The 26,439-nt window shown below is 34.5% G+C and overlaps 1 protein-coding gene across 1 annotated transcript in view; it reads left to right on the top strand.

Moving 5' to 3' along the window:
* The first annotated feature begins 355 nt into the window (after positions 1-355).
* rab6ba (RAB6B, member RAS oncogene family a) overlaps positions 356-26,439 on the top strand; it is a 178,020-nt gene continuing 151,936 nt past the window's right edge. The window contains exon 1 of the mRNA XM_056459944.1: positions 356-575. Coding sequence (XP_056315919.1) covers positions 506-575 — 70 coding nt within the window. The 5' untranslated portion in view covers positions 356-505. The remainder of the gene's footprint in view (positions 576-26,439) is intronic.

Raw genomic sequence — 26,439 nt, 5'->3', positions numbered from 1 at the left:
TGTGAGGTGACAGTGCTACCCACTGCACCACTATGTCACCTATTTTCTTAGTTATTTTAATAACAATTGGAAAGTGAACCACCCCTGCAGACTTTATAGTACAGTACTAGCTCCAGGTTTTAACCATGCACTATTCAACCCCAAGCACCATTAAATCAATGTTTAAAAGCCATAAATAAATGTATAATAGAAAACAGTATGTTATAAAAAGCACAAACCTTCCGTAGCTTACTGTGGGCAATGATATGACGTCATGTTCTGTGGGCTGATACAGCATGACGTCAGGCTCTGTGGGTTGATACAGCATCACGTCGTGTGTGTGCGTGAGAGTGAGAGAGCGAGGTGAGGCCGCGCATGCGCAAACAGCTCTTCAGTCTGACAGCCGATCCAGTGCAGCATTCCCGTCTCCAAACGCACAGGAGCGCCGCTTTTTTCCATCGCGCTGCCCCATCCACACATTTACACCGGTGGGAACACGCTGCTTAAACAAAACAAGCCCTCCAACATGTCTGTGGGAAATGACTTTGGAAACCCTTTAAGGAAATTCAAACTCGTCTTTCTTGGAGAGCAAAGCGGTGAGTGTCATATTGGAATTTCCTAAGGAAGTTTTGATGATAAGCTTTATCGCTGATTATATGCAAGGATCTGTATACACCTGCTTGACTTGAACGGAATGATCACACTTTATCAAACATATTATTTATAGACCACTGAATCTAGTGTGACGTGCTGTTGAGATGTTATTTTGTGTTATTTAGATTTACGTGTTTAATTTGATTAAAGTAATGTTTTTCAAATAGGTAATCACTCACTACAAGATTATTGTGCTATCTCATATTTATTTCCGCTGTTTATTGCTGGATTGGTAAATGGCTCACTTTTATAAGATTGGTTAAGTATTGGCTCCAGTTTAAAGTATTTAAGCTGAAAAAAATATAAAGAATTAATTATAGATAACTGGATTTTATGAATTTAATCATGTGACGGACTATGCACTGCAGTCAAATATTTAAAGTCCTTGGTGATTTAAAAAAATGCTAAAATAGTATAAAAGTTTCATAAAAGCCTATCTGGATGCATTTGCAGACTCCAGTGTTGTGCACAATTGAGCTGGTGTACTTGCAAAACAGAATGAATAAATAAATAAATAAAAGGGATGTTGAGACACACCCAGTGTGTGCCATTGAGAGAACTTATGTGGCTGCAGCCTGCAGACTCTTGCTGGTATTGTTTCTCTATGATGATGACAGTGATGACTAGGTCAGTTACCCACTGATAGGGGCGAATGGTTCTAAGCAAATGCGAGTAGGTAAGTTAATGTTTAGCAGGAAACTCGGCTCTGATTTTCCTTGGCTATCTGCCCCATGTCGTCATTCAATTCCTCCTACCAAATGAATTAAGCCTTCAGAATGTCTTAGCTGTCCTCAGATCTGCAGGACTTAAATCTGGGATTGCGCTGCAGAGAGTATGATTCACACTGTGTGAGTAAACAATGGATGCTGCCATGGTACGGAGGCACTGCCTCTCTCCAGGGATTCTGATCCTGGCTTTATTTTGTTGTCTCCATCTGAAGGCTTTTAGACATGTTGTAAAGTAGCAAAAAAGACCCTCTTCACAGTTTTTTTGTGTGGGTTTCTCTGGTTGTTGTTGATCCATGCAGAATGTCTATCAGCTTGTGGATCTGTTCCAAATGTTACTTCCATAAACTCTTAACCTGTTTGACTTCTGCAGCTGAGATTTTACTCCCTGTAAAGAATTTTACATGTTAGTTCAGCACAATTGGAAAAAAGTAAGACACCACATATCTACAGTATGCTGTTTTACTGTCATTTAAAACTGCTTTTTATTTTCATCTCACAAAGGAGTTTTTTTGATCAAAATCAAAACAAGCAATATTGTGTGATATTATTTCAAATGAAAAGAATTCTGTTCCAAAAACCTTAAAATACTGTGCTGTAACAGCTGGATTTTGGGCAGGCATTTCTCCTGACTAGGAATGGGATGACAACCGGTTTCAAGGTTTACCGCGGTTTGCAAAAGTCAAGGTTTTAATATAGCTAAAATGTACTGTTATACCATTCCCATGGTATATCTAAGGTTTTTTAAATGCTTTTTTTTATGTGTTGTAAAATAATCTGTGTTTTTGAAACTATGAAGAGAGTAAGAGCTCAATAATTTATATATTATTTAGCCTAACATGTTCCAAAATTTGATAAATGTTTCTTAAAATCAAATAAAGTATTTCTTGTTTTTCCTAGACATTAAACATAACTTATTTTAGAGCAGTAATCACAATACTGTGATACTGGGAATTCATAGTATTTTTATCCAAGGTTATCATACTGTCAAAAATGTATACTGGCTCATGCCTACTCCAGTAAGTTATTTGAAAGTTACACTGAGAAAAAAGCAAGAAAGGAAATCTGTTGAAAAACTGATAAAATCCTGTCAGAAAATCACCTATACATTTTCTGTTAAAATAAACCTTCATTAACAAAGCTCTTGATTAATAGACAGTGTTTATTAATTGATTCACTGACAAAATTTCAATAGAAAAAACTCCAAAACTGTGTTTCATGCATGTTTGTCAAATTTACCTGAAAAAAAAAAAAGTCATTCCTATGATTATAAATGTCTTATGATTGTCTTAAATCAAAAAAATTGAACTGCTTATAGGGCTGGATGATATGGCAAAAATGCAGTCTCAATAATTATGTTCTATATTGAATCATAACGATGTATATTTCAATATAAGTTAATAATGCTTCCAGATTTAAAAGAGTATCCCAACAATGACTGAAGCCACAAAAATTAGAGGGTCCATTAAATTGCATAACATTTTTGGGCGATACATTTCGGTGGGTGAAAATTTGATACGTCTCTAATATCAACACTCTTTTAGATTCACATTGTTGCACATTTCTGCTGTGTAATTGGTAGGGGTGTGAACCTACACTGGTCTCACGGTTCGGTTCGGTTACAATTATCATGCCATCGATTCAGTTCAATTTGATATCTCGGTGCATTGACGATGCCTTCCATAAACAACTTGAAATTTCACTTAGCAACACAATTCTTGTATTATATATTATTTGTAATACAATTTTGTCCTTTAATGCAAACTGTCAGATATATGAACTGTACCTTTAATTTGACCTTTTTACCTTAATTTTATCTTTTTGAATATCGCAAGCAAAACTCAAGTACATGCACAAAACAACATGAGCCTTAATAGCAAATAAGCAAATATAAATATTATCCCGCTAGCTTTTTGAGTGTTGTTGAGTGAGTTTTTAAATGCCTATGATTGATCACATGCTTAACAGAAACTGTTGCAATTGGCTCTAATGGTCATCGCGGCTTTGGTGCAGCAAACAGTGACACGGACACTGATGTTAAATGGTTGCGGCGATCAGCTAATCCATTATAAATGGCGACGCGGTGGAGAAAACTTGCTCTGCAGATGCACTCGTGTCTAGATCCACAAGTAACATTATTGTTGTAGCAGCCGAGAAGAGATAAAATGTTACCTCACTAACACACCAGCAGGTCAAAGGGCCACAGAGAGTTTTTTTTCCCAGACTGGGTTCTGATGTCAGTGAAAGACTGTCCAGCAAACTCACAAGCAGTTAATTGTGCACAGGTATCAGCTTTTTAAGTAGTTGGAGCATTTTAATTACTCGCGGTCTCCTCCTTCGCCATCAAAAGCTACCGCCATATCACATTTGTGATAAATGACATAAGTACATAATAGCTGGTTATGATTATTACTGAACCAATACCAAATTGTTCGCACCTGCATTGCGGTGCATCGAAGACAATTAATTTTGACACAGTTGGCGCTTAGATCGATTTATACTAAAAAAGTGCAGCAGAGCTTATCATTGTTATTGACGTAAATTATATTTAAATTCTATATAATATCATTTATTGGTCTAGTCCCAGCTGCTTAATATTTTCACAAAAAATGTGACATTTTTTCAGCATTCATTGGATAGAAATGTCAAAAAACAAAACATTTATTTGAAATAGAAATTAAATAAAATTGAAATTGTCTTTACAATCACATTTGAACAATTGAATGTCCTTCTTAAACAAATGTATTAGTTTAGTTGAACATTTTTATTTATTTATTATATTACATTTTCAAATTCAACTCATTTATTCATCTGCTGTAGATCCAGCAGCGCTTGAATTCTCTGTCCTCGATGTACTGTAAAACCTTTTGTCTGTTAATCATGACATGCTTTAAAACTGTCGATTTTAAAACAGGTGATGTGCTGGCTTATTGTCACAGCCAGCCAGTTATTGAAAGCCTGCAAGACAGCTGCAATTACTACAGAAAGGCTTTAATGTGCTGCCTGTGACTTAAGGGAGAGATAAGCTGAGAGGATTCGTATTGACCAGCACAGACACTGAAGTGCGTATTATCCAGTATCACAGATAAGGACAGTAAACTACAGTGTACCATTTGCTGTATCAGACAAAATCAGCTTTGTTGCACTTGAGTTAATAAATTATTATTATTTTGCTTGAATCTCTGTTAGTGGTTCAGGCACAGCTCAAATTATTGCAGTTCTCTGATTAGCTTTGCCAGTAAACACACACTGTCAAGATGTGTGTTGTTGATGTCGAGGTGGGGCAGGAGTGTTTCATTCCACATGTTCTTTCTCCCTGCTTCTTATTTCCTTTAGAGACACTTAATGCAACCATTTGTAGAGCAATTTGAACATGCTATTGATTTTTCTCCTCAACTCTTCTTTATGGCTCTTTTTGCCCTTTCTGTGTACATCAGCACACTTTTGAACTAAGATAAGAAAATACTTAAGTAGAATGTTACTGCATAATTGAAACCAAACATTAAGGGTTATAGTTTGGCAGGCTAGTTGAAACAAGTTAAAATCCCACTAAAGTGTGTTTTATTTATTGTTGCGTAGCACAAAATGCATGGGCCCTGCCGAGTTCGTCAAGGTTAAAATAAAATTGTGTGCATATGTTGACCTACTATTATACAAAGTACTGTAGGCTACACTGAAAAACATTATTCAAAGATGATACTTTGGATTTACTAAATTTTTTTACGTTAAGTGGTTGTAAACAATTTATTTGGGCTGAATTTATACAAACAAATTAAGTTGAACATTTTTAAATTTAATTTGTTTGTTTAAATTCAACACAAATAAATTGTTTTCAACAGTTTTGCACACAACACTTTTTTCAGTGTATATATCCAAGTGGCAACCTCCCGCTCTCCTCTCGTGAAGTCAGTATGGAAGTAACGGAAACTGCAATTCATCGACTCGCCTTTGGGGGCTGGCTCCAGAAACTCCAGACGTTCTCTGACTGCAATGGTAAATTGGCCAATGTTACAGCTGATAAAAACATGTTTACAGCCTGGTACAAAAGATGGTTTTGGTGTATATAGCTAATATTACCCTTCATGACAACTTTGAGGGGGGGTGAATCTTTTTAAAACTCATGCATTTTGTTTTTATTCAGTTATATTAAGTCTGCATAATTAAGGCCGTGGCCACTTGAGTGACAGCTAGGTCTCGCTGGTTGCCATCATGTCAATCTGGCTAATTACGCGCTGAGCTCGGCATATACCTCATATTTTTGTTTTGTTTTATGTGACTTTACATAGTCCGTTGCTTTTTGGATATATTTCCTTCAATTATCAGATGATATGGCATTCTGTGTGCACTTAATTGTGCTCACAAACCATTCAAGTTGCCTCCATTTCCCAGGTGAGTGAAATTATATACTGAAATTATACCATCTCTATAAATGTATTTGTTTTATTTAAGATAAATTATCATTTATAATAATAATAAAAAAACTGTAATGCACTTCAGAATCTGAAAGGTTGATTAGCTGTAGGCTATTGAACAGTCATCTGAAACGTTGTCATACAGTGTTATGGATTTATAACTGGATTTAATAAATATTCTTGCATTTACTAACACAGACTATTGTACTATATGATGTATTTGCAAGTACTGTAATTCGCACTTTCCTCCTGTAGAAAAATGTCATAAAAACACTGCTTAGTGGCTCAATGTATTACAACCAAGCACGTGTGGTCAGAATACAAACAAGTCGCAGGAAATGAAGTATTAAGCGTTTCTCTGGGTTTCTCCTAAAGCTAAGCCTGTCTCGGTGCGATGACTTGCGAACAAAATGGCGATGGTTGGCCACGCCTACTTATAGCTTCTTTTGCGTTCTTCAGAAGCCTATGGGTGGCGTCACGGATACTACATCCATATCTTTTACAGTCTATTGGCTATATTTAGATAAATTGAATATTGAATATTGAAATGTGCAGACACAGTGGAGGATTTTGTCCATAACAGCTAAAAAAAACCCCTTTAAAATAGACACATTTTTTAGTTTTGGACCATACAAAGGAGAATAATGCCTTTTTTGAATTGTGAATATTTCACTCTTATCCAACATAACATCGTGCCTCTATTATAGAGAGAAAGAGAGAGGGTGAGTGAACATTTACCATTACTTGTGACATGGTCACAAAATTTAAATTGCACCCAGAGACTTTTTAATGTTTTGTTAAAAACATTTGGACATTTTCACTTTTGTCAGTGTATGAAATATTTAAAGTGGACCTATTATGCCACTTTTTACAAGATGTAAAATAAGTCTCTGATTTCCCTACAGTGTGTATGTGAAGTTTCTGCTCAAAACACCAGACAAATAATGTTTTATAACTCTTTGAAACTGCCCCTTTTAGGCTTTGTTCCAACTTGTGCTGTTTTGGTGACTGTTGCTTTAAATTCAGTTGAGATTTTCAAAAAGTGGTAGAGCTATAAACGCCTGTGCCAGCATAGTGGCAGATTCAGTGCCACTTTTCAAGCACTTGAAAAAATTTAGATTTTTTTTTTACTCTTAATCAAACATTTTTTATTCTGTTTTAAAATATGTTCGATGATTCTGCAGTTGTGTGTTTATTAGTCATGTTGAATCAATGAAAGCAGTGTAATCTTCTGTTTATTCAGCAATGCAGTGAGGATTTCGTGGGTTTCTTGTTCATGGGGGTTTGGAAAGTTTACTACTGAACATAGGACTGTGTGTTTTTAACAGGATGTGTTCACAGCTTTTGATTAACCGTTATAGCAATTTTATTTAGATTTATTCTGCAGCCATATTCTCTTACACTAAACAGTGCTGTTCATAATGCAGAAAATATCATGGTGTTTGCAACGTTTAACTCATCCAGTGAGATTTAAAACCCATGCATTCTGTGTTGGATCCAGATGAATGAGATCTATGTATTGGTCTGCAACTCATGCATACAATCCAGTTTGAGCTATTTGTGCCTGGTGCAGAGATTTGGGCGACACTGAGCGAAGCCAGATTTCATTCATGCCAGCACATTTACATCTTCTGTCCTCCACCATAAATGTGCTAGATGAAAAACATGCCGTAGTAAGTGTATGAGCCAATTGCAGGATGCTTCAGATTCTTGAAAGCATTTAATTGTACAGAAAAGAATCTGAAGTGCATGATGATAATCAAAACTGAATGAAAGAGTGAATGTTTTTATAACGCTTTTAAAATTAATGTATATCCAAAGTGCTTTACAGTCATATGTTAGGGTCTCTTTTTACCACCACCAGTGTGAATAACCAAATGGATTATGTGATGGCAGCCCCAGGACAATGACGCCAGTGTGCTTTCACCACACACCAGCGATAGGTGGAGAGGAGAGACAGTGATATAGCCAATTCAATGGATGGGGTTTAATAGTATGTCATGATGGCCAATGGAATTTTGCCAGGACATTGGGTTACGCACCATTTTTAATGACCACAGAGAGTCTCATTCAATTGATGTTATTTCTTATAGTATAGTACCTGTTGACTATACTGGGAGAAGTGGGAGCCTGCAAGTTTTGAGTGTCTATATCATCTAAATTTGAATTATTGTACTGAAAAGTAGTTATAACATCTTATAGATTAGGGTACTATATTGCCAATCACATCAAGGATGGTAATTAAAATGTAAATGTAATGATATACAGAATTCAGATTATTAGCTCCCCTGTTTTTTTCCCTACAATTTCTGTTAAACAGAGAAAAGATTTTTTTCAACACATTTCTAAACACAATAGTTTTAATAACTCTTTCTAATAACTGATTTCTTTTATTTTTGCCATGATGGCAGTAAATACTATTTTACTAAATATTTTTCAAGACACTAGTATTCAGTTTAAAGTGACATTTAAAGGCTTAACTAGGTTAAATAGGTTAACTAGGCAGGTTAGGGTAATTAATAAAGGCCGTTTGCGTCTACACCAGCAAAAAAGAAATGTGCTTCACACAGGTGAGTGGGCTTGACACACCACCTGTAGAAACACTCCCTTACTCTAACACTTAATTCTCTGAGCACTAACAATTCCTTTATATGATTGGCTGTTCCTGTGTGTGCTGCCTCCTAATGTCTCCTCAATTCTAAGTCGCTTTGGACAAAAGTGTCTGCAAAATATTTAAAGGCTGATTTGTACTCGTGCATCAAGCGAACGCCTTCGCGCAGTTGCATAGCCCTCACCATGGCTGATGCTGACGCGCACCTCTCAAAAAATGTAACTACATGCTGTGATTGGTCTGTGATTGGTCGGCTTGGTAGCTGTGACAAGTATGGGCGGTGCTGAGTGCCGCTAGCCCAATGGAGCGAGTGTTTACAAGTGTCGAGTCCTGGGAAGGAGCTCCGAATGGAAACTATTGATTTGTGTTTACCTTATGATTCAAGCTGTTGCACGTCCGCCGGTTCCCACCTCAGAATCAGCGAGTTTTAGCTACTTATAAGGTAGCTTTCAGAAAAAATAAAACACCAGTGAAGAAACTCGACACAGAGGAATATAAAAATCTGCCAGCTAGCAGTGTGTTATTGCAGTGCAACACAAACAGTACGCAGAAGTATAAATGCACAGCAATGTGCAAGGCTTGCGTCATGGGTCACTGCGATTACTTGATGCAGAAGTATAAACCAGCCTTATGTAAATGTATTTCTTTTTAGTTTATGCTGTTTTTCCCCATTTCCACCCTTGTAACCAGCAAATGTCTTAAGTGTGCTACTTTTGTAGTGCATTTGACCAGTGAATCCAGCTTGTGTAATCTATTCATAAAAGCATGAATTTAGCAATTGCAGTCAGTGTAGAGGAATAAAAACAACACAAATTATTTCCCCCCCAGTATTTTCAATGGAGGCAACACAAAAATGGCGATGTCAAAACTAGACCTGGATACCTGAGGTGCTTTAATATCTATACTACAATTTGCCAGCTGGGCTTGCATAGCTTTTATAAACTGTTTAATTTTTATCATTCCTTGTTTAGAAGAATCTTTGAATAGAGTTCTTAACATTAAGCAGTGATGTTCTCCACAATGTCATTTGTAGCTTTGGATTGCATGAGCCCTTTATATTTTAATGGATTCTGACTGGCTGTAAGTGTTTTGTTGTTTATTAGCTGGGGAAAAAAAATCATTCTGAAAGTGATTCCAATGACAATGTTTATCTACAGGACCACACATATATTGTTTATAATTTACTGAAACTGCCCCTTTTAGGCTTTGATTATAATTGTGGATTTTGGTGACTGTTGCTTTAAATTCAAATTAGATTTTCAAAAGAGGGCGGGGCTACAAAGCCTATACATTATCATAGTGGCAGTTTCAAAAATAAAACTAACGCCCTTTGCTAATGAGGAAGAGATCGTCCATAATTGGGAGGGGGGAGGGGGGGGTCTTTCTTCCCTCTGATGACACGTACAAAGAGATAATACCAATCAAAGTGATTCTGAGAACTGTTTTTCTAATGTAAGATTATAAAACATTATTAATTAATTTTTAATAATCTTTATTGTTCTAGCTGTGGTCTGAAATCCTGTTATTTTACATACAGAATGTTATTGAGTCATAGTTATTGTGCTTGGTGTGAACGACTCTTAAGGCTGTAAAAACTTTAAGCAATGTGCTACTTTAAAAAGGATAGTTTACCGCAATTTTTAAAGATTTTATGTCTGTCAGTTTTAAACGTATATTTTTATGGTGTTTCATTTTCATTGTGACATTGCTAGCCAAAATTGAGGTCAAAATATCTATAAAAAGGACAGTGAAAGCATAATACAGTTAGATACAACGCTATTTACTGTTATTCTTCACCTCCACTGCAGCTTTTGAAACAAATATGGCTCCTTGGATTCAAAACTAGAACATATTTGCATATCACTGTGCAGTAGCCCAGTTCCCTGGGGTCTGATCCCAGTGCACACAAACGCTGCATGTTAAATGTTGTTCAATGCACATCTCACCTGTCTGCCAGATGTGTGCAAACATATACATTCCTTTGAGTATTACATCTAATGTATTCAGGCTCGAGAATGCCACTGTCAGCATAGTTTGTAATCACCCCACATACTGCAAATGCATAGTAATAATTACCAGCAATCAAAATATACACTTCCTATCAGCATTTTGAAAGGTATGTTTTGCACGGACAGCATTTTGTTAAGCAGGTGTGGGTTATTTAGCTACCAGATTGAGATATATTAGAATTGAAGGGAAGTCGTGTTGGAGAGTGGATTGATGCAATATGGAAACGGAGATAGTGGAGAAGTATACGGACTGCATTTGAATGAAGATTGAAATAAGAATATATCTAATTCAAATGGCTCCAGATTGGTGAGGCTTTGGGGGAGTGGAGGTTGGGGGGGGGATTGGGGCGAAGCTGAATCCAAGGTGTTGAATACCCTTCCAAAAACCCCCACCTACCCCCCAATATTAATACTTGTATGAGATGTTGGTCTGACTTTGGGTTTCCTGGCTGGGGTCCATGAGAAAGTAGGTCTCTGAACACTTATGAGGAAGATAGTGGAGCGTTATCACACTGTGGCACACACCTCGGCACTTCTGGAACCTTTCATGTCTCATTTTTTTGATGTCCTCCTACCTGGTTTTAGATGTATTTAAGCAGGGCAAATTCAGCTAGTTTGACTGGCTCCATGCTGGCTCTGTTTCCTCACTTGCTGCACGTTGAATATAATTGCAGTCGTGAATCCTGGCTGATCAGAGGCCATCATTTATTAATGGCAAGGACTGGGCTGATGGAAGCTGGAATGGCAGAGGAAAAAAAAATATCCACTGACTAGACACCTCGTTCCAGCCTACAGAGCTCTCATACAGCCGTCTGGAGGAGTGTCATGTGGGAGTTTTGTGTTGTGTTGGTGGCGTTAAGAATCCCAGTGGTGCTTCTTGTTGAGTCTGGAAGCTTTTATTGCTCATTGTGCCGAAAGATCTGAAACGCAAGGTTTTAGTCATACTGAATGCTTGTGTATTAGGATTAATCTAAAAAAAATAGCAAAAGCTTTGTCCTCGATTCTCATATTTTGATGTATTGAATTGAATAGAAATTTTATTTGACAGATTTTAGACAAACTGTACAAAAATACAAGTATCCCAAACATTTTGAAATAAAACTGTCAAGGGTGAAAACACAATTAAGCCTTGGGCTTGTTTCCATTGTGGTCCTTACTGTTAAAAAAAGCAAAGTATGGCCGCAAAATACAGTTAATACGTAAAACAAACAGTACCTCCTCGTTTTAAAACAGGAACAAAATTATTCACAATACAATAACATAAAAGAAAGCATCATCATACACCATGCAAACCAACTATCCTCATCAAACAACCATCTTTTGATTGCTGTTTTGATCCTCCTTAAGTCTTTTATTTCCTTGATTGATTTTGGTCATTTGTTCCAAATGATTGCACTTGATATAAAAACATATTTTTCCTAGACTTCTAAATTTAAATAAATAAATATTAAAATCCCAACCCCCACACTGTAAAACCCAAAAAGTTAAGGAAACTCAAACCGTTTGAGGAAATGATTCCAATAAACCATTTAAGTTCAGAAACTAATCATAATGAGTACTGTGAACTTCATCCATTTGAGTAAACAAAACAATATGAGCACAGTAAACCCAATAAATAAAGAGAACTCAAACCAACTGAGTACTGTAAAAACCAATAAGTTAAGGCAACTCAAACCGTTTGAGGAAACCTATGACGGCAAACTATTTGAGTTTAAAAAACTAATCTATATGAGTACTGTAAACTTACTCCATTTAAGTTGAAGTAATGAGTAATGAGGATTGAGTAGAATTAACTTTCAGGAAATTTTGAGTTAACTACACTCATTTCATTTGATAAAGTTGACTGTTGGGTTTTACATTTACATTTACATTTAGTCATTTAGCAGACGCTTTTATCCAAAGCGACTTACAAATGAGGACAAGGAAGCAATTTACACAACTATAAGAGCATCAGTGAACAAGCGCTATAGACAAGTTTCAGGTGTGTAATTTGGGTTTTACAGTGTAGTACTATATGAATGCTGTTGCCTCACTATTTGAAAATAGTTCGCAAAATAACTAGGAACCACATTATTAAACAGTTTAAGTATCATTCCCAGTTTAAAAAAAAGTCCTCTTTTATTAACAGTTAACATACATAATTCTTAAAAAAAAACTCTTTGTGTAAGTGTATTCTAGGATGTTTTTTTTTAAATTATTCATACTAGTTTATTTTGTGCCTTTTGCATTTTTTCCTTTATACTTTGTGAGCAGCTACTATACCAAAATGAGATAACATAATCAAAATGGGGTTGAATAAAAGCTCCTGCCAATAGGTTTATAGAATGAACATCCAACAGATCAGCTAGCCTTGCTAAAAACCTAATTTTCTACATATATCCATAAAAACCTTTCTTGCCATAACATCTCCTGATAATTTATTATATTAAACATCCCAAATAATTAAAAACATTTTTTACTCAATTATCAAATCATTAATCTTAACCACAAAAGAATCATCTTTCTTTAATTTCACTCTTGAAGCAAATAAAATAGCTTCTGTTTTACCTACGTGTAAAGAAAGTTTATTATCCAAAAACCAGTTGTACAAACTGTCAGCAATTTGAGTGTAATGTTTAAATGATTACATTTTAAATATCTCTTGTAAAAACTACTTTCAATTCGATTTTAAATCCCAACTTTTCTGTGGAAGCAGTTAGGGATGCACTGAAATCAACGACTTGGAAAGTTTGTTTATGCAATGCATTATATTTTGAAGCTTATATGAAATCCATTAAATAACCATATTTAAAAAAAAAATTGTCTGAAAAATTAACAAAAATAAATGCAGTGAACAACTTATTTTAAGAGACATGGTGGCTCAGTGGTTAGCACTGTCGCCTCACAGAAAGAAGGTCACTGGTTCGAGCTCCAGCTAAGTCAGTTGCCGTTTCTGTGTGGAGTTTGCATGTTCTCCCAGTGTTTGTGTGGGTTTTCTCCGGGTTTTTTCCTGGTTTCCCCCTCAGTCCAAAGACATGCGGTATCAGGTGAATTGAATAAGCTAAATTGCTGTAGCATATGAGTGTGAATATGTAAGTGTGTGGTTGTTTCCCAGTGCTGGGTTGAGGCTGGAAGGGCATCCGCTAAGTAAAACATATGCTGAATAAGTTGGCGATTCATTCCGCTGTGTTAACCCCTGAAAAATAAAGGGACTAAGTTGAAAGAAAATGATGAATAAATGAACTTATTTATTTTAAAGCATAAACTGTACGAGCAGCACAGTGGGTAGAGCAATCGCCAAACAGCAAGAAGGTCGCTGGTTCAAGCCCTGGCTGGGTCAGTTGGCATTTTTGTGTGGAGTTTGCATGTTCTTCTTGTGTTCGCATGGGTTTCCTCCGGCTCCTCCCAGTGTTGGGTTGCGGCTGGAAGGGCATCTGCTGTGTAAAACATATGCTGGATAAGTTGGCAGTTCATGCCGCTGTGGCGACCCCTGATTAATAAAGGGACTAAGCCGAAATGAAAATTAATGAATGAATGAATGACATCAACTGCAGAAAACAAGGGGACTGCAAGAAAACCTAGATGTTCCTTTTTTTAAATCCTTCACAAATTGAAGCTCTCTCTCTTTTTTTTTTTACAAGGTTAAAACTCCCATGCCGTCGACATCTTGTCTTTCCTTTTTCTGGTGTGCATCTGCTGTGTGTGATATCACAAGGGAAATACACGTCAAATGCTGCTGTCATTTTTTATTTTTTTATTTCAGTATCAGTCGGTAACAAAATCAGTACTTTTGACAACCCTACATGTAAGTGTGGAAATAATGCATAATTTATCAGCCAGTAATTTAGTTTCTTATTGGCTGATACTGATAACATTAAAATAAGCATTTAGAGGAAATAAATTTGGGCAAGGCTGCCATTATATCACACATTATATCACACAATACAGAATAGTCATCAATTCAAATGTTTGATATTGGTTAGATTTTTTATTTGTATATTTGAAAGAATGTTTAATGCTTACCAAATTGTGAAACTTTAAAAAAAAAAATCACAAGTTATTTATTATTACTTTGTTGCATTTGTGTTCTTTTTCATTTTAATATATTTTAAATGTCTCATTATGAGAAAGAGAATTATCTACTGCTTTACTCTTGTCTTCAATAGAATATAGTGTACTATTTTGTTGTCCATTTTGTAGTAGTGTCTGAATTTTATGCAAATTACATAATTCTCTACATTTGTTCACTACATTTCGTTCAGTACCTTGCATAATATAGCGTTTTTAGTAGATTTCAACTGATGTATTTGTTTTGCTGATTAACAGGGCCTTACGGTTGATTTCTGAAACTATCCCTAATTATTTAATTTATTATAAGGCTACTGTTTTATTCTATTTTATTTCTATATCTAGTTTTTTGTTAAACTCAATTTTTATTTTATTTAAAATTCTTTTTAATCTGTCGATGTTCAAAGAGTTCAGATGCAAAAGCCCCTGAGTGCTGTCTGAATTATTATTTTTTTTTAAATTAGCATTTTTCTTATACTATGTCTTGATTCAGTAATTTCTCTTTTTACGCAAAGAATGTTATACGTCATTGCTTTTAACATGATTAACTGAATGTAAACAAAAGAGGCTAAGAAAAATACTCATTATAGGAGAAAATTTCAGCTGGCACTTAGAAGTTTTTGCATCTGAACTCTTTAAATGGAGAACATTTCTTTTCAATGCATGTCTTTAATTTGCCTTAATTTAGCACATATATTTATTTCTTTTTTTAAATCCAGAATTTGTTTGAAAGATTATTGGTTAATTAATTGGTGATTTATAAGTATGGTCCAACCTAGATATCAGTATCCACAAAAGCACTGTTTACATAAACAGTGATTTTAGTAATTTATTCTGATTAAGGTCATAATCAAGCTAAACAGAAATCGAATGAGGACATGTGGAGTATGCCGATTTTAGTCGTATTATTGAAGTGCGGTACAGACATGTAAACACCTTAATCAAACTATATTAGGAGGATAGTCCATACACACACGGCTGTTTGACGCTATTCTCTGTACCTACAGAGTCAGTGAAGGACCACAGACACCTGCATCGTTTTTACCCATACGGCGTGCTGTATCAAATTCTATTAAAACAACACTCTTCCAGCAGTTCAAACTTGCAACTTACAAAATCCTGTTTGGCACGAGGGGCATGCATGAAATAAATGAAAGTGAAAGTACCAAACTGTAGTCAAAGTCGATAAATTAAAAATGAAACACCCAAAATTACATTAAACTCCGGAGGAAATGTGGATAGCGTTGTGACGCAATGTTTGAATTATGTGCTATAACATGTAAAACAGGATCATGACAGGAACTTTCTAAAAGCAACTCATATAAACACCTTAATCATATGTGGTCTTATTCAGATTAAAGCAAATAATTTGATTACTGATGTCCATGTAAACGTAGTCAATGTTGTCTAAAACTTTACAAAATCGCAGAGGACTGCAGTTTTAGTACTTTGTTGTGTATTGTTATGTATCTTTGCAGAAGATTATTATAACACAACATTTGAAAGCATTGTAAACATGCCAAGTAAACAAGTACCAGAGGGGAAAGCTAATATTCCTAAGTATTTAATCAGTACAGAATGACTCTTGTCTATTTCCTACTAATCAATTCTCCGTTCTGTGTATTTTTGAAGTGGCCACTGGGAAATTAGCATTTTTTGCCTAAATACCTTTCAGGAATTGAATAAATTTGGCAATCTGTGCGCACAGAGGAAGTGATCTCCTGCCAACTTCCTGTCTTCGAATAATGAAACCAGCTATTGTGAGCGTGTCTAACAGCGATTACTCACATTTACTCATAGTTGCCTAACCAGCAGGCAGCCTGCGGTTTGATATCCCATATGCATCCTTTCAGACTGTCTTGTTTGTTTTACGTCTGACTGGTTTGAATCATTTGTCAGCGCTTAATAAAGTTGACCCGGCTGAGTTGGATATAGCACCGGATTGCTGTGAACGATGCTAAAATGTTGCCCACATAAGTTTGCTGACTCACTGAGGCTTGGATGGGCTCATACTGTAGACACCCTCAGAGTGCGTCAGTCAGCATGTCTCCAGGCAACAGTTTTCAGAGAAAATGAAACCCGTATTGCTGTTCACTCTCACAGCAGGTCAGGGTTAGCGCTTTTCACCACAAAACCCATTTATTCTGTCTATTGATTCACAGGGATGTTTACTTCAGATCTTTTGAAATATTTGCTAAGAATTAAACCTGACACTCCTGAATGTTTTCTTGATTTGACTTGTTCCTTATCAGGCATGAAGGCGTAATATTAACAATAACAGCTGCTTCTTTGTTTGTCTGTTTTGTAAATACTAATCAACTTACTTGTAAGGTGCCTGTGAGAAGTTATTTGATGTCATATTTTGAACCTAATCCTCATGATGAATGTACTTTTATTAAGAGTTGTTTTTAATTAGCAATGAATGCATGATATTAACCACAACAGTTAGCTGCTGCTTTGTTTTACTTTGTGTTTTTAAGACCATTTAGACTAATGGACTTATAGGTGTCTGTAATCAGTTATTGATGTCAGAGAATATTTAGTCTAGAGAGCGTATAGTGCAGCTGCTTATTGTAGATTAAATCTTTGCATTATCTACCAAATTGACAGTGAGTACTTGGGCCTCAGGTGTTTATTTGGATGAAAGAAGTGTTAAACGTCCTTTGTTGGAACTGCCCTGTTGAAATGTCAAGATTATTTTAGAGAAAATTAAATGTGTTTGATTTTAAAGGACAGCTTTTGAATGGATTAGGTTTGCGTTGATCTGATTATTTACTATTTTAGTCATATTATTTTGTTAGTTTTTCTGTCTCCTGTACGAGTTACGTTGATGTTTTTTTTTTTTAGATAGAAATTAATAATTTTATTCAGAAATTAAATTGATGCAAAGAAACAGTTGATAAATTTAAACTCTGACATCACAGGTCTGCATTTAAAAAATATATTTAATAGAACATAGGGCTGGCTGATTAATCAAAAAGTAATGGAAATCTACATTCTGAACCTATAATCGATGTGATTTTTCCAGGTTGTTTTTTTGATTACTTTCCCTACCAGGCTTGTAATCACGTGACCCCACTTTGTTTATACTTTTGCATCAAGTGCATGCGTATAGTCCAGCGTATCCTTAGCATGGTCACATACCCCTCACCGTGGCTGATGCTGGCGCTGACACGCTTCTCTCAAAAAATGTAACTATTATTTACATTAAAATATTTGTTTACAGAAGATGCAAGAAATGCACGGTTTACAATATTATCTACAGGATAAACAAGAGTTATTTTATTTAAAATATATACTTATTTTCTATTTTAATATGAAAAACACTGAAAATAATTTATTTTGTTTCCAAAAGCCTAAGTTATTTATTTTCACTTTTTTATAAGAAAAAGTGATTGATGGTTTTAGGCAGTGCGTGTTTTAATTTCAGTTGTTTAACGCTGATGTTCAAGAAATAATCATAGACATTAGATAGTGTGTGTTTCTTCCAATTATTTTAAAATCAAGTAATGCATTCAAACTGCATTCAAAATCTCTCACTTGTAAAATATGAGTATGTTTACTATACAAACATTATCCATTAAGTATGAGGGCAAAAAATTCTTAATTAATAAATAGAATAATCCTTCATTAATTGTAATTGTGTTAAAATGTTCAATTAATCAAGATTTATAAAAATATGTATAAAAATGTTTTACTGTAACAATGGTTGAGTCATTGCAACTTATTTTTAAATATAAAAACTGTATAGTCGGTGCCAATAGTCTAGAGGTTAAGTGTGCCGACATGTAGCACCATGGTGCTCACGATGACCTGAGTTTGATTCTCGAGGGTTTTTAAAAAATAACACACACACTACAAATTATCAACCCCAAACATTGTCTACAGTCGGATCAATAATATCCGAGAAAAAATCTGATGTATTATGATTATTATATTAATAATAGCATGGATTATAATAAAATTATTATAATTATATTATTATTATTATTATTAGCAGTAGTAGTAGTAATAGCAGTAGCAGTATTTTTATATAATACTTTAATGTATTTCTTATGCTACGGTATTATTATTATTATTATTATTATTATTATTATTATTATTATTATTATTATTATTAAGATTTTTATTATTAAGATTTTTAATGTATTTTTATGCAAATTGCATTACTTGGCAATTTAAAATCCAAGGGTTGGGAATTTGGTTTATATAACCATAAAATAATTGCTAAAATACTTTCAAGTTATATGTTTTAAGAAATAAAAGATAATTTAAATAAAGAAACTATTATGATAGTAATTCTTATATGTATTTTATTTAATGCATATAATATTATATAAAATGAAATATTAATGACATTATTTAATGTAGTATTTTTTTGTACCTCTACTACCTTGACTAAAATGTCTGTGTATCTCGGATTTTGTCCATCCATCATATTTAGTGGAAAACACATGCTAGAATGTGATCAAATGCTGTACGCTCGTTACCTGGGAATCTCCCATATTCCCAGTTTCTCATCATCATAGCTTTAGATCTTCTTTTATGGACAAGTGTAAAGCTCACTCATTATAAATAGCCCTTGGTGATGGGGTTAGCTTTACCAGTAGCACTCATGCAAGCCTCTGTCTCTCTCACAGCTCCCTCTTTAATGTTCATAGAAGCCCTCCTGCATCCTAATGAGATTCACAAGCAAGTTTTCTTTGTCTCATCTGCTCTCTTTCTGTCTCTCTCTCTCCCTCCCTCTGTTACTCATGGTTTCATCTGTATTTTTTTATTGCTCTTACTTGTAGTTGATATTTTTCTCTCTGGCTCATTGAGTTATTTTATACTGTTTCATTTGAGTAAAATGTCCTCCAAAAGTCTTACTTTTTCCCATTTTTTTTGTCTGTCTATGATCAATATGGCCTTTATCAGATGCCTTTGAGACACTTGTATTCAGCTAAATGTGATGAAGCATTATAAAATGTGTTCATTTTGTATAATAGCACCCAATCAATGAGCTATGCTGGGCTCATCATTTAAAATTGAAGCAGCATCCTTAAAGTTAAATCAAATGTCCTTCATAGAAATTGAATATATTGGCAATGTATATGCAAACTTAAACTTTCATATATTTCTTCAACAATTTGATGTTCAATGTTCAAATATGTTCAAATATATTACCTTGAATTTCATATTCAGTTAAAGTAAAAATTATTAGCCCTCCTGGTATATTTTAAGTCTTTTAAAAATATTTTCCAAGTGTGGCTTAATGGAAAGAATATATTCATTCATTAGTTTTCTTTTCGGCTTAGTCCCTTTATTAATCCAGGGTCGCCACAGCGGAATGAACCGCCAACTTTTCCAGCATATGTTTTACGCAGTGGATGCCCTTCCATCTGCAACCCATCACTGGGTTGCAAATGGAAGTACTACTACTAATAATAATAATAACTACTACTAATAAAAACTACTAATTACTAATAATAAATTACTAATAATAATCCATTCACACTCATTCACACTCATACACTATTTAGCCTACCCAATTCACCTATACCACATGTCTTTGGACTGTGGGAGAAACCGGAGCACCCGGACGAAACCCACGCCAACACGGGGAGAGCATGAAACGCCAACTGACCCAGCTGAGGCTCAAACCAGCGACCTTCTGACCTTCTTGCTATGAGGCGATCGTGCTTCCCACTGCGTCACCGTGCAGCCTTGGAGAGAATATATTTTCAACATATTTATATTAGGGTTGCATGATGGAAAAATGGAAAAATGGAAAAATTAAACATTGTAATATTTTGTTATTCTGCGATTATATATTGCGATATGAATATTTTCACCAGATGACTTGAATTTGTTTATTTAAAAATAATAGATTATTTTAGATTGAGTGGGATGATTCTGTTCGTGTCAATCTAAAAGCACAGTTAAATACAATAAGAAAAAAATATACAAATAAAATGACAGTGTTTTATTGTTTTCCAAGGAGTCTAACAGTATTCAGGTAGAGTAATTGAATAATCAAATGAAAGGAAAATAATAAACGTAAATACAAATAAATTAAGTATAAACAATTCAATAAAGTTAATTGTTATTATAGTTTCAGATTGTGCAGTTTTATATACTTGAATGCATTTAAAATCATTATTCAATCACAGGCCTCAAAAATGCTTGCAAATTATAAATTGTAATCCACTCAGCATTGCATATCCTGTAATGTGACTATTGTGAAGGATCACCTTGTGATATCGATGCTGAAACTATATATTGTGCAGCCCTAATTTATAAACATAATAGATTCAATACCTAATTTTTAATAACTAATTTATTCTGTCTTTGCCATGATGACAGACAGTAAATAATATTTCCTACTTATTTTGCAAGATGCTAGCATTCAGCTTAAAGTGCAATTTAAAGGCCTAACAAGGTAAATTATCTTATTTAGATAAGTTAGTTCAATACGGTGGTTTGTTCTGTAGGCTGTAAAATGTGGCTGTTTTAAGATTAATAAATATATAATAGGAAATACTGTGAAAATGTCCTTGGTCTGTTAAAGTCCCTGTGAACTGGAAGCTATGATCGTTTTTTTTTTTCATAATATGATGCAGTTCCTAGAGAAATGGAATTTTAAATGAGCAAACAGTGGGCGTGGCTTTTTTTTCTACCACAGGCTGAATGGATGTAGTAAAGTAGGCATTTCACTTAGAAAGATCAGGAAAGGGGTTTTAGAAGAATTATTACAACCCAACAGACACCTCCTTCACACCCTTTCTGTTTGTTGTCGAAACTGACAGTTGCAGCAGCGTTAGCCATGCATGCCCATTACCTCAAAATCACGTAATCTGATAAATTAACTGGCCATTTTTGCAACATTTTGAAATCTATGCATCATCCATACAGTTATTAGTCAATAGGAGACTCTTACTTAAATCCAGGTGGTGACTTTTTTTCTTGGTAATGTATAATATAATATAATATAATATAATATAATATAATATAATATAATATAATATAATATAATATACAGTGCTCAGCATAATTGAGTACACCCGATTTTTCTCCATTTCTCAGTGAATGTAATGTATTTTGGTGCATTTAAACAAAACAGATTTATAAACAGATATTTAATAAAATAATATTTTAGTCACCAAACATATTTTGAAATCGAAAAAAAATAATACAATTAAATTTAAGCAAAATATTACAAAAAATGACAACTTACAAAATATCAACTGAATTATTCCTTTTTTTGCTTCTCTTGATTTTTCCTTTTTTTAAATTTATTTTGTATTTAATATTTTTCTAAAACATATAAATTTGGGTGTACTAGTTTTTGGACAGCTATTTTTTTAGATAAGCTCCAGGTTTCAGTACTGACTAATCTAATGTATATGCACAAATATAATATTGTATAGCTTCCTATTAAAAATATGAATGTAAAAGATAGGTTTGTGAGGACTATATATATATAAGCTGAGCACTATAATATAATATAATATTATATAATATGATATAATATAATATAATAAAATATAATATAATATAATATAATATAATATAATATAATATAATATAATATAATATAATATAATATAATACTTATTTGTATTTCTAATAGTTTTTTACATAATAATTTAAATTTGTATAATTTTTATGGTTTATGGAAAAATGCTTATACTGTAAAGCCTCAATACTGAACCCGTTTTATGCAGCCCTGCATGTACCAAAAAGAAAATAAGTGAAACCTCAGACTTGTTTTCTTTCCACCACTTAAAACTAATCTTAAATGGAATGCATCAAAATCTATTTCGCTGAGCTGAACCCTCCCATGTTTTTTCCTTGATAAGGTCAGTTTGACCTCTAACACATTTTGCTTCTCCCTTCAGCGCTCAGAGCAAAAACAGTCATTTGTATTTCAAAGAGCAGGAAATAAATATTGGCTGCTCTTTAAATTTATGATTGCTGGTTTTATTTATACGTTCTTGATGAGTTATCTTGGAATAATGTCAAGGTGTTTAGATGACTCAGAGGGATTGTTTTTTTCTATGAACTGGATTGATGCTGAAGAAAAATGTGACTTGTTTTCACAGCATAACAAAGAAAGTTGTTTATACACACGTGCTAGTCGACCTCACCGGGAGATTAGATGGAGTTATGGAATTTACACTTGCCTGGTTCGTTGGACTAAGTGCACTTGTAGAGATACTCCTGCAACCCTGCATCACATGAGAGAATGGCAGTACATTAGTCTTTCTTGTCTCACTGGCAGCTGAACCCAAGTTCTGGCACTTGTTAATTTTGCAGATGGCAAATATGCCCAATTAAGCCTTACTTTGGTACCATGCATAATGAATAATAATGAGGTTGGTAATGAGTTTTGAATGCTCTGAATATTATGTGTGTGGTATGGTCAAATTCTGTAATAATAAGGTACTGTATTTTCTAGGGATGCTGCAATACTCAGTAAATTACACATGGATGTTTGCATTTTTTTGGTTTTGCATTCAAATGTAAAAATAGCTATTTGCATTTTGCCTCAGTTTCTTTAATTACTTTCTGACCTGCCTCTGTGCATGTTAGAATGCATGCCAATGTATTGGAACATGGCTCCCTGCAAGTAAATGTCCCATTAGTGGGCACTAAAGTACAATAGGAGATGCTTTCATGTAGAAATGAAAGTGATTTGAGCTGCATATCAGCATGTGAATGCACGTGACTATCATCCAGGACATTTGACAAATGCCTCATCAAATTAAGTCTTGCTTCTCAATGGTAAGACTCAATCATTATGACCAATAATTATCTCTACTTTTTCGATCTGAAAAGCATTCAATCAATGATGCCTTGGAATGTGAACATTCAGGAAATTGTGTTGTCTGACTTTCTCATTGTGCTACATCATTCATTCATTTTCTTTTCGGCTTAGTCGCTTTATTAATCAGGGGTCGCCACAGTGGAATAAACCGCCAACTTATCCAGCATATGTTTTACGCAGTGGATGCTCTTCCAGCTGCAACCAAATTCTATCGAATTTATTCAATTCACCTGTACTGCATGACTTCGGACTGTGGGAGAAACTGGAGCACCCGGAGAAAACCCACGTGAACACAGGGAGAACATGCAAACTCCAAACAGAAATACCAACTGACCCAACCGGGGCTTGAACCGGTGACCTTCTTGTTGTGAGGCGATCGTGCTGTTCGCTGTGCCACTGTGCTGCCCATTGTGCTGCATCTTAAAGTAAAAAACCCTTGTTTTTTCTATACAATGAAAGTAAGAGTTAGCAGATGATGTCAAGCTCCAGTGTGTGCTTTGGTGCTACTGTACATCAAGTCTTCTGAAGCTGTATGTAAACAAAAACAGCTTCATAAATATTCTGCTAAGCTTCTCATTTTGTGATGCGTGGACGAAAGTATGCGTATGGATGCTGAAAGAAAAAGGTGTTTGAGTAAATGACGGTATGTTGTTTTGGTTGAGCTGTTGCTTTAAAGTCAACTGCTGACCAAGCTCATTGTGCAGCAGTGTATTGATCCTGAGATTGAGGTCAGGAACTGTGTAACCTGGGTGAGGTGTTTTGTAGAGGGCATCCTGAGACTGTAAATTTTGAAGTAAATGTTATGGGCGAGAGGAGGTGGATGGTGTACTACACTCATTGTTTTCGTGCTGAACTGGGTCAGGCAGACATTTACAGGAGATATGTGGTCTGTGCAATTTAAATTTAGAATAAATAAACTGTTTGTGTGGTAATTTTCCATTCACATTTCACATATAATTCCTTAAACTGCTCCGTTATTTATTAAATACAATGCCTTCCTATTAGAGTATTAAAAAGACTAATTTGTGTTCGTATTGATTTCATTGTGTTTGTTTAAATAATCACAGGATAAATGCATCAAAAAATCTTTATGTGGTATATTTGCATCCTTCTGTCCATCCATCCATTCATCCACCCACCCTATCAATATAACAATGCACTCATCCACCCTTCCATCCACCCACCCTTTCAATATAACTGTGGACTCATCCACCCTTCCATCCACCCACCCTGTCAATATAACAATTTCGTGGTGTCAAATAAAGATGATTGTGCGAATGCATACGTGTTCAATCTGCTCATACACGTTCTTCTTATTCCTTCTCTTCTTCTCAGCTGTTGACCCTGTCTGCTTCCTTGTTATTCCTCTATTTTCAGTCATGTTACTGCCGTGTCATGCTGTATGCTGTAAGATTGCCAACTGAATATTTATGTGCTTCTGAGCCATTTTACAAAACTAGTCGATCATTGGTTGATCTGATGCTTTACATGTATTTATGACTCTTAAATGTGGACAATATTTATTCTGTGATTCTATTATTGATTTTGAAGGATTATCAGAAACATTGCTGAACTTTTTCTTCTCAGACTCAGTAGTGAAAATGTTATTCTTTGTATCAGTGGAAGGGAGAAGGGGTTTAAAATATACAGTTGAAGTCAGAATTATTAGCCCCCCTTTGATTTTATTTATTATTATTATTATTATTTTTTTTTAAATGTTTCCCAAATGATGTTTAACCGAGCAAGGAAATTTTAGCAGGATGTCTGATTTGATCTGAAAGTCTTGTTTGTTTTATTTTGGCTAGAATAAAAGCAGTTTTAATTTTTTTAAAAACCATTTTAAGGTCAAAATTATTAGTTTTAAGCCTTTAAATGTCACTTTAAGCTGTATAGAAGTGTCTTGAAAGATATGTAGTAAAATATTATGTACTGTCATCATGGTAAAGATAAAATAAATCAGTTATTATAAATGAGTTATTAAAACTATTATGTTTAGATATGTGTTCCATCTGCTCTCCATTAAGCAGAAATTGGGGGAAAAATAAAAACTGGGGCTAATAATTCATGAGGGCTAATAATTCTGACTTCAACTGTACATGTTTTCTTCCCTTCCACTCATTCTAATCGATATTAAATCACCCAAGATTGTTACCTCCTTTTCCAGATATTTCCAATATTTACAACTTTGCTTCAATTCATCATCAAAAAAAAAAAAAAAAATATATATATATATATATATATATTGTAATCATTGCAATCTGAAAAAGGTATGAGTGGAATGGAATGAGTGGAAGGGAAGAAAACATTTGAAACTCATATTTGATTTGTTAACTGATAGAACAGCCTATTAGAATAATCCCTCACTGTAAAACTATACAATATCTACTGTTCACACACAATCCTTAACTAATTTTAAAGCATAACAAATTTACAACAGTTCATAATTCACCAATTCAGGACACATTTACAAACTCTATTATGTATTGAAAATATGCTTGACAGATTATGCCAACTTGTTCTTCCATATGCATTTAGTGGTTTATTGAATGAACTGAGGCCTAAATTTAGAGGTGTAGAAGTGTTTGCTTAACACCATGGCATAAACAGCTAATTATGAATGCATTTGCAGTTTGTTACAAAAAAAAAAAAAAAAAAAACACAAGGAACTGGTTTTATTAAATAAAAAATGACTAGAGGATGTGGATGTTGAACATGAGAAATGTACCAGTGACTCACTGAGAAAACTATATGTTAGAATGCCTATTTAGACATAAATATATATAAAGTAGCTTTTTTTTCAGTCTTCTGTCAAATGTGGAAATAATATGTAGTGATTTCATTCACATAATGTCATTTTTGTGCTTCAGACCTTCTGTTAATGGAATATAGTGAACATCAACACTCTCTGGTTTTCACGGTGCATTTTATGGGACTTTTTAGCTTTTGGGTAGAGAATGTTTCTGTGAACTGGAAGAATTTTCCGATTGAGACAGGCCTTAAAATGGCCAACTCCATGATTAGTAGCATGACCGCTCAACTCGGGAGCTGATTGAAATGCACAGAGCAAAAGTTCAAGCATCGTAACAGGGAAGAAAAGTGATTTTGGTGACTTTGAATGTGGGATGATTGCTTGTGGTGGATGGGCTGAGGATTTCAGAAACAGAATTTGACATAAAAAGCATGAATCCATCCA

The sequence above is a fragment of the Danio aesculapii genome, chromosome 6 (genome assembly GCF_903798145.1).
Source record: "Danio aesculapii chromosome 6, fDanAes4.1, whole genome shotgun sequence".
Taxonomy (NCBI): domain Eukaryota; kingdom Metazoa; phylum Chordata; class Actinopteri; order Cypriniformes; family Danionidae; genus Danio; species Danio aesculapii.
The sequence above is the reverse complement of the archived record's forward strand: the minus strand, read 5'-3'. Positions and strand labels throughout refer to the sequence as shown.